We start from the raw sequence: 10,298 nt of genomic DNA, 5'->3' as shown, positions 1-10,298 counted from the left end.
GAAGGCAGACGCTTAACCGCTGTGCCATCCAGGCGCCCCTATGTATATATTTTTTATCTCCTTGAATTTTTTTTAAAAAAATTTTATTTATTTATGTGACACACAGCCAGCAAGAGAGGGAACACAAGCAGGGGGAGTGGGAGAGGAAGAAGCAGGTTCCCAGTGGAGGAGCCCGATGTGGGACTCGATCCTCGAACGCCAGGATCACACCCTGAGCCGAAGGCAGCTGCCTAATGACTGCGCTACCCAGGCGCCCCCTGAATTTCTTATGATACACACATTTGCTTACTAGGAAACTGTGTTGGATATGTGATGACCCTTTCGCCTAGAAGCATTAACTGATTTACCTAGAGACAAAGACTGAGAGAGCCTAAGAAGCTAGAAAGTAGCAACTGAAAAACTGAGAAAGTAGCAACTGAAAAACTGAGCACAGGAACAGGAGAACAATTGAAATTCAGGCCCTGTGAAGTAGTGGGTCCAGATGAACATCCCAAGTGTACAGCTGGGGCTATGAAGGGATACACGCTAGGAGTATGAGTAAAATACAGACCTGCTTTGAATGAACTCAGTCCCTAAATGGTTAAAGGTCATCTCTCTCAAACCCTAAAACACTTCTGCCAGAAGAAAAATAAATCCTTCCTGAAGAATATTAACATCATACAGATACATAAATTGTATATACATGTTTCACAAAGTCGTCTTTCATTCAATCAAAAATAAGCAGACATTGTAAGAGATTAATACAATAGAATTTAGAGACTCAGATGTTGTAATTGTGATTAATATAGTTAAGAAATTAATGAAAAGGAAAAACTCAGCTATGAACTTGAAACTAAATTCTAGAACTGAAAACCACAACAAATGAAATTAATAATATTGGATTCAACAGCGTGTTAGACACAAATGAAGAGAAAATTAGTTAACATGAAGATAGTACAGAAAAAAAATAGCCAGAATGATGTTCAAGGACACAAAAGATGTAAAATAAAGATTATTTATCAAAATTATATATGGTAGGGTGTAAAGAAAATCTCAACAAATTTCAAAATATCAAAATCATTCAAAATGTGTTCTTTGACCATAGGCTAAGGAGAAAACAGCAACAAAAAGATATTAGGAAATCCAAACAGCCAAATTTAGGAAATCCAAACAGCTGAAGTTAAGAAATCAAGATTAGACAAATCTATATGATTTCACTTACATATTGGAATCTAAAAAACAAAATGAATGGGGGCACCTGGGTGGCACAGTCGTTAAGCGTCTGCCTTCGGCTCAGGGCGTGATCCCGGCGTTATGGGATGGAGCCCCACATCAGGCTCCTCCGCTAGGAGCCTGCTTCTTCCTCTCCCACTCCCCCTGCTTGTGTTCCCTCTCTCGCTGTCTGTCTCTATCTCTGTCAAATACATAAATAAAATCTTTTTTAAAAAATGAATAAACAAAAAGCAGAAACAGTCCTATAAATAAAGAGAACAAACTGATGGTTCCCAGAAGGGTGGGGTTTGGGGGATGGGCAAAATGGGTGCAGGGGAGTGGGAGATACAGGCTTCCAGTTATGAAATAAATTATCACAGGGATGAAAGGTACAGCATAGAGAATATAGTCAATCATATTGTAATACCATTGTCTGGTGAAAGATAATAGCTACAGTTGTAGTGAACAAAGCAGAGCATAATGTATAGATATACTGAATCATTATGTTGAATACCTGAAACTAATGTAACATTATGTGTCAACTATACTTCAATTAAAAAAAGATATTAGAACATTAAAATTGCACTTTCCAAAATAGAAAAATATCAAAATCAAAATTTTGAAATAGTTTGATTGGATTAATATGAATATACAATAAAATATTTTTAGGATATAGCTAAATGCAGTTCCTGAAAGAAATTTATACCTTAAACACACATAAGAATGGAAAAAAGCCTCCAAATTAATTACCTAAGTATATTTCTTAAGAATTTAGAAAAGAAACAATATATTAAACTCAAAATAAGGAAAAATGAAGAGCAGAAATTAATGAAATAAAAACCAAACACATAGTTATGTAACTACCGACATTAATATATAAAATACTTTTATCACCCCAAAAGTTTCTCCACACTCCTTTATGATCAACCCCACTTCACATAAGCCACTGATGTATTTTCTCTTTCAGTCTTTTCAGTAATGTGTTAGAATCATGGTATATAAGCTTTTGAGCCCAGCCTCTTTCATTCAGCATAATTTATTTGCTACTCATCTGCTATGTTACATGTACTGGTATTGTATTCCTTTTCATTGCTTAGTAAATTCCATTCTATGAATCTATCACTGCTGATTTATCCATTTATTAGTTGAAGGACATTGATGTTTGCAGTTTTTGGTGATTAAGAATTGAGCAACATGTACAGTGTTTGCTATAAATATAGTTTCATTTCTCTTAGATAAATACCTAGAGAGGTCAAATAAATAAATAAAATATTAAAAAGAATCACTTTGTCAGTTTCCACAAAAAAAATGCTTCTGGAATTCTGATTGAGATTCATTGAATCTATAAATCAATTTGGGAAAATTTGACATTCTAACAATATTGAGTATATCCATCTGCAAGTACAATATATTTCTCCATTCTTTTAGGTTTTATTTGCTGTCTTTCCTCAAAACTCTGTAGTTTTCTTCATATAAATCTTGTATATATTTTCTTAGATTTTTACCTAAGTATTTTATAACTTTTGATGCTATTATGAATGATACTGTTATTTAAATTTCATTCTCCAATGGTTCATTGCTAGTGTACAGAAATACAACGATTTGGATATTGACTTTTTATTCCATGACCCTGCTGGACCAATTAGTGGCTTTTTCTCTAGTGTTTTTCTTTTTGTCTATTTGTTGGTTGGTTTTTGAGGATTCTCTGCATAGATAATCATGTTGTCTGAAAATAGAATTTTATTTCTTCCTTTGACATCTATGTGCCCCTTTTCTTATTTATTTTTCTTGTCTTTTTTCAATCTTTGGAATGCCAGTATAGTGAACACAACAGCAATGNTTTTTCAATCTTTGGAATGCCAGTATAATGCTTAATAGGAGTAGTGATGTAAATATCTGTTTTGATTCCAATCTTAGTATGAGACCCTTAAGTATAATGTTTGCTGTAGGTTTTTGTACATTCTCTTTATGAGGTTGAGTTCCCTCTAATTCCTAGTGTTTAGAATTTTATTTATTTTTCATGAATGAAGTTAAGCTTTGCAGATACTTTTTCTATGTCTATTGAGATGATAAGTTTTTTCTCTTTAGTCCATTAATACAATAAATTACATTGATTCATTTTTAAACATTGAACTAACATTGCACTTTGGAGATAAACCTCCTTGATCATGATGTATTATTCTTTTTATATATTGCAGGATCAAATTTGCCATTTTTTACTGAGGAATTTTGTAGCTATCCTTATGAGAGATATTGTTCTTTAGTTTTCTTTTTGTATACTGTCTGTTTTTTTTTAATATCAGAGCATTATAAAGTGAATTAATATGTTCTCCATTCTTGATTCAAAAAATNAGGAATTTTGTAGCTATCCTTATGAGAGATATTGTTCTTTAGTTTTCTTTTTGTATACTGTCTGTTTTTTTTAATATCAGAGCATTATAAAGTGAATTAATATGTTCTTCATTCTTGATTCAAAAAAATAAAATAATCAATTTCTTCCTTTTATGAGCTTAAAGCATTCTCATTATGTTCTATCACAATTTTGTTGCTACATAATTATTACATAAAAATTAATATGCTACAAATTGTGTGATGTTAGTGCCTATCCACAAATGAAAACTTTTGAAATAAATTACTTGCCTAAGGTTATTTTTATATCCATAGAGTGAAATTTAATGTTGAAAACTAATTTGCATGTATTCAGGTTATATTAATTTGTTCGATCATAGGAAAGTGTTCTGAATTTTAATACTTGATAAATGGACAGATTCTGCATGTTAAGTTATAAAATATCAATTGACATTCTTAGACAAATTGATAGATGGCAGTTGGTAAGGGATATCTGATGAAACACACCTGCTTTTGGTGGCAAGTTGGGCTAGAATAGTTTTATGTAGCATTAGTGTTTTGTTTTTCTTATTTGAGGTCATACTGAAGTCACGTTAACTTAGGTAACACTTTCTATCCCATTCAGGCTCGTATTACTCTTTTCTGACTTAAACTCAAAAATATAAATGAAGGTGAGAGCTAGTTTTATTCCTTAACATATATTTTTTTGTTTCTTAGTATTTTTTGTATGTATGTATATGTTGAATATTTGTTAGAAAATATTTTCAGTCTTAACACACTGTGTTTTCAATATAATGAAAAGACTTAGTCATTGTATTCATTGGGCTTATATTACTAGGAGCCTTATAAGATTGAAAACACATACAAACAGAATGCGTATTCAGCGGCAGTAGGAAACTTAATCCTAAAGTTTATTTGATCTAAAACACAGACATGCTTGGGAATTCTGGAGTCTTGATGCATGGGTCCCCAGTGGGCCATTTTACCAGAGAAGTGAGGAGCCTTTCTGAAATAATTTATTTTAAGGAAGTAAAGAATGGAAGCCCTCAAGCATGCTTTAAGGAAAATGGCTAACAGACAAATGTAAGGTGTTTTGTGTATTACGTGGTATCTGGTACTCAGAGTCATATGCCCTAGCTTCAAAATTGAGATATATGAACATAGAGTATTTGATAAAACTAAAAGGGCTCTTTAGAACACACACACCCATAGCCTAAGACATCTATCAGAAGCCCCAGGCACCACTACTTTGGACTAATGTTACAGAGTCTATTTTCCCAGGACCAACCAAATAATTGTGTTTATTTCTATACTCTGGTATGTAGCTTTGCCCCTACCTATGGAAGTTTATTAAAAAAAAAAACTCGTAAATAAAAGTATTTATGAACTAAATAACAATTACTGTGGCATATATGTCAAGTGAAGTATTTCATTTTTTAGACAGATTTCTCTTTTTGATGTATTCATATTTGTGTTTGGTTTTAGGTTTCCTCAAGAACTGAACATGGGAAAAATAAGTGCTGAAATTATGTGGACCCTTTTTGCTCAAGATATGAAATATGCACTAGAAGGTAATTACAAATATTTATACTTTTTAGAACACATGTTTTAGGTAAATTGTGGTTTTGTGTTCTTGATTTTAAATCTAAAGAATTGATGCATTAAAATGCTGTTGTGATTAGTTCTAAAACTTATTTCCACATTGTAGGAAAATAAAGTTCTCCAAGTCTTTCAAAGCCCTCAAAAACATACATTTTTAATCAAGTCATCTAAGCTGCAGGGTCATAATAAGTATTTCATTCATAGGCTAATACTCAGATGCAGGGGTACCTTATGGCAGTTCATTTACCAAAGCAGACCATATTGAAGGCGTGAGTAGGTAGTATGAGTCCAGAAATTTGTCTAGATAGACTTGAAAATTGCATCCATGGCTGTGAAAGTTAAATTCTGACCAAAGTTTTCAAAAAGACAATGGCAAGGCTCTTTGCCAGAAACTCTGTTCTCAATAAGTACAAATCTTACAAGGGAAATAGAGCTCTTGAAAATAGAACTCTAGGGGTACCTGGGTGGCTCAGTAGGTTGACCTTCCGACTCTTGGTTTTGGCTCGGGTCATGATCTCAGGGCCTTGAGATCCAGCTGTCGATCCAGTGTGGTCAGCTCTGCATTCAGCATGGGTCTGCTCGGGATTGTTTCCCCCACCCTCTCCCTGCTTCTCTGTTCCTCTCCCTGTATCTCTCTATATCAATCATAAATAAGTAAGTAAGCAAATAAATATCAAAAAAATAGTACTCTTTAAGTTAAAAAATTCTATCAATATCCTTTGACCAGTCTAGGTTTCCTGTCTTCTAGTAACTTCTAGTCTAGAAGAAAATTTGCTTTGCACTTGTTCAACAGTGTATTTTGAGCCCCGAGATGCTAAATCTCCATCACTATACTCAGTGTGGGGGGTAGAGCAGTGAACACAACAGCAATGGTCCCTGTCGTCAACAAAATTTTGGCAGGTAGCCACAAGTAATATGAGGTGATTAAGATTAATGATGATAGAATGCCTAGAGGAAAAGCATCTAAATCAGATTTCGGAGAAGGGAACAAGGGGAACTTTCTAGAGCAACTTCCTCTGAGGAAAGGTTATCTGACAGAAACCTGAAGTAGAAGTTAGTTCTGGGAAGAGATGAGCAAGAAGCGTCTCTGCCTTGTTCTGGCAGAGGACAGAGCAGTGGCGGTGAGAGTGAGCCCAAGGTACATTTGAGGAAAGCACACTCAGCAGGTCCTCTGAGCAAGAGGTAGCAAGGAGAGAGGCTGGAGAAATTGGCAGGGACCGGCATGGAGGACCTGGTGGGCCATGGTGAGGAGCTCGACAAGAGACAGTAAAGGGATTCCAGAGGTAAGTATCTTGTTCAGACTTGGAATTTAGAAAAAGCATTTTGACTGTAACATGAAAAATAGATTAATAGGGTAAGACTGGTTCAGAGTTTATGCTCATGGTATTACTGGGTTTTTGTTGTTGTTGTTTAGCATTGCTAAAATGTAAACATGCTGGGGGACACAACATACAGACATTTTCATTATTTGAAAAAGAAGGCACACAGTAGATTTTAATATCTGGTTTTCTGGTAGAGTCTGGGTCTCCCACCCACAAATACAGAGGTTTTCTATCTTTAGCATTAAATCGGACTGCTTGGAGGTGCGATGAGATGTTTGTTCTCCAGCCCTGTTCTGTCTACCTCTACTCTGCCTCCCACCAACCACATCCTTTCATACCACTCTGCTGCAGTTGTCTCTCTGAAATCTAGGAGTCTCTTAAGTCAAATGGAAAGCACCAGTGCACTAGGCCAGTAAGTTTCTTCAGCGAGCATGTGCTCCCTTAGTCCTATCCCTTATACTCACCCACCCTCCTCAAATGTCTTTCAGGCATCTCTAAATTTATAAGATCAACAAAGAATTCCTAATCTCCCCTATCAAAACCTGCTCCTTCTTCCTGCGCATATGGCAATATTGGCATGGCCATTCATCCAGTTACTCAGGTCAAACATGTAGGGTTTCCTACATAGGGATTCCTTTCTTTTCCTCAGCACATTCTAAGTTCTTTGAGCTTTTTCAACCAGCTGCTCTATTTCCTTAACTTCTCTTCCCACCAGTCTTCATAAGCAGCCACATGGGGCTCAGTTTAGTGTCATCCTCTTGGGATCCAAACTCACTGCCAGGAATAACCGCATTTTGATCGGCTGTGTAGCAACTCACTACTATCTTTTATTCGTGTCTTTATGCATGTGCATTTGATTGCTTCTTAATAGTCTGTCTTCCTCACCACAGTGTAAGGTTTTTGCCTAGTGTGATGTCTACAAAATAGAAGCTCCTCAGTAATTACTTGTCAAATGAATAAAGACTTTACTGGGTGATCCCAACTCAGTGGAGTGGTGGGCAGAGGAGGAGACTTCCACTTGTGATCTCCTTGGAACATTCCAAGAGGTCAACACCTTTGTACATCATCATTCTCACCTGTAATGTGAAAGGTTCACATTGGATCAGGGGTTGGGCCGTGGGCAGGGAGGCTCATGCCCACATTTTGGAAGAATCTGATTATTTAGAACCATCCCAGGTGGCACTGTTTGGCAGTACACATTTTGTTTAGGCCAGGTCTCTCTTTGCTAATGTAGTAACATTTGTGTAACTATTGGATGTTTTATATTACATTTATTTTTTTAAATAGTTATTTTGGAGAACTATGAATAATGTTTCTGTTAAGGAATTTAATCTCAAAAATTTAATATTTGTTGGAAACAGCAGTGAAGATAGGAATGCTACAAGTAAAGTGTCTGTAACTTTGCTTAGATGTATATTGATTATAGATTAGTAATTTTGTATAAGAAGAGTATCCCAAAATGCTGAGATTGTATCATCAAAAATCAGGTCTAAGGTCAAGAGTAAATAATTTTGCAGTTATCTTAGCTTTTTTTGAGATAAAAATCTCCTTTTTAAAACGAATGTTTTATTTGACTTTTTAAAATAGTTTTAGCGAGAGGTAATTCACATACCATACAATTCAACCAGCTTAAAGTGTGCAATTCAATAGTTATTACGTTTGCATATTCACACACATTTTCAAGAAGGCATGATAACTATATTAAGGGAGTAACTCGGATTGCAGTTTATGATATTTGCATCTTCTTCCACCAGAACAGAAGACTTTTAAGTGCAAAGATTGTTTTTTTCATCTCTGTATTTATCGAACCATAGTAGAAACTCACCATGTGTTTGTTTACTTGAAGTGAATTGCAAATGGGACAGTCCTATGCAAAGAATCTTAGAGACAAGGACGGAATACCTACCATGTTCAAACTAAACATTTGTGGTATTGCAAGTCCGGAGGCAACAAGAGATCTGAGTCTGGGAAACCCAACTTCAGAAAGCTTTATCACTCATGGGCTGTGCAACCTTGGGGAATTAATGCTTCTTCAAACCTTGATTTTCTTTTCTATAAAAAAAGAAGGCCATAACTGAACTGATGAATTATTGAACATTATATCAAAAACCAATGATGTACTATACCTTAGCTAATTGAATTTAAATAAAAAAAAAAGCCATAGAGAGTCCCCAGGTTGGTGTGAGGATTGCATGATATGTTAAATGCACTTTGCAAACTCGAAAGCACTATGCTAATGGGACTGGACTATGATTATTTTTATATAACGGGGGAAAGATCTGTCAGAGTCTCAAAGCAGTCTCCTTCAGGGGTCATCCAAGGTTTAAACCCCTAGGCGAGTGTTCACAAATGCATGTGAATTGTTCACTTTCTCTCCCTTCTTTCTTGTCACTATTTCAGTCTAATAGGAGGCTTCAAGGAATGTACTGCACCCTTTTTTAAAATGTGGTGTGAATAGTAATTACTAGAGAAAATGAGGACTAAGAGTACCTCACAGAGTAGAGGGCATAGACTTAAAAACTTTCATCTGGAAGGCTCTTGTGCACATTGATAGTAATGTTCTGACACTCCCTATTTGCCTTCTAAAACATTGTTAAAATTAATTGACTATGGAGTTGTACTTTGGACCGTTGACCTAGAAAGACTCTGTGTTGTTATATAATTTGGGCTCCATAGTTCATCTTGTGACTAAAGCAGCTGAGCCCAACTTGTGAGCAACCTGTGATAAGGTCAGGTCAACAGAGAGGAGCCAGCTAGAACTTCCAGACTTGTAGCTGTTGGCAGCTTTTTGCTTTACTCCATGAACTCACCAACTGCTGTATAAGAAATAATCTAATTTAAGATGAAACAACTTGTCCCCAGCTTTACTCAATGAGTATGAGCCAAATTATTTTGTTTTTTAACATTTGACATTGACCACCTTGCAAGTGTGATACAGTAATTCATTTGATCACTATGGTGATAACTTATTGAATAAAAACCAGGATAAATTATTTTACTGATTAAAAAATAAAAGATGTACTTTCTGTGCAAAAGGAAGCACAGGAAGGGGGAAAATTGTGAAACAAAGTGGGTTTTGTGGAATTTTTTCTAAAAATTTATGCTGAAAACTCTTGTAGTCTTTATCCTGGCAAGTACAAATGTGGGTTTTGGAGTAATTTAGACCTAGGTCTGGGTTCAGGCTCTGCTACTTTCCATTAACTTCTTAGCTCTGATTTTGTGTAATTTATTAAACTCAGCAAGCCTTACTTTCCACATTTGTGAACAAGGGACAAAAATATCTACCCTGTAAGTTATTGTGAGGAGAAATAATAAGACAGAGAGAGATGGGGGTGAGGGGGAATGGTTTCCTAGCACATAATAAATACTAAACAAATACTAGCCATTATGACAATCTCGAGGATTATAATTTAGTAAACAAGAAGTTGGAAATGATTTATAATACCACCAAAATATCTAGATGCCTATAAGTGACTGGAATGTTTAATTGGTAATTCTAATTGACTGCAGACATTGTGTTTGTCATCTTGATATCCACAGAATTTGGTTGCCTGCCAGTTGTTAAATCAGGATAGTCCTGTTCAGGGCACTGAGTGTCTTCAAAGTCTTTATTAAGAGCAAACCTTGCTAGGCCCCAAGATAGCAGCTAGATGGTAGATTGGGTCCACAAGGATTCAGGTGGTTTCTAATTAATAGTTCGGTAAAAGAGTGTTTGGGATTCTTTTAAACACTGATTCTTAAATTAGGATTTGTGGCTGGTCTTAAGTCATATCCTGAAATTGCATCCACATTTAGGAAGGGATGGGATGGGAGAGAGGTGTGTAAGGCAATTGT

At 35.6% G+C, this 10,298-nt stretch overlaps 1 protein-coding gene across 1 annotated transcript in view; it reads left to right on the top strand.

The window, feature by feature from the left end:
• Positions 1-10,298, top strand: part of UNC13C (unc-13 homolog C) — a 586,721-nt gene that overhangs the window by 404,324 nt on the left and 172,099 nt on the right. Inside the window, exon 20 of the mRNA XM_034661708.1 lies at positions 5,026-5,111. Coding sequence (XP_034517599.1) covers positions 5,026-5,111 — 86 coding nt within the window. The remainder of the gene's footprint in view (positions 1-5,025; positions 5,112-10,298) is intronic.

Source organism: Ailuropoda melanoleuca, chromosome 5 (genome assembly GCF_002007445.2).
Source record: "Ailuropoda melanoleuca isolate Jingjing chromosome 5, ASM200744v2, whole genome shotgun sequence".
In the NCBI taxonomy this organism is placed as follows: domain Eukaryota; kingdom Metazoa; phylum Chordata; class Mammalia; order Carnivora; family Ursidae; genus Ailuropoda; species Ailuropoda melanoleuca.
The sequence above is the reverse complement of the archived record's forward strand: the minus strand, read 5'-3'. Positions and strand labels throughout refer to the sequence as shown.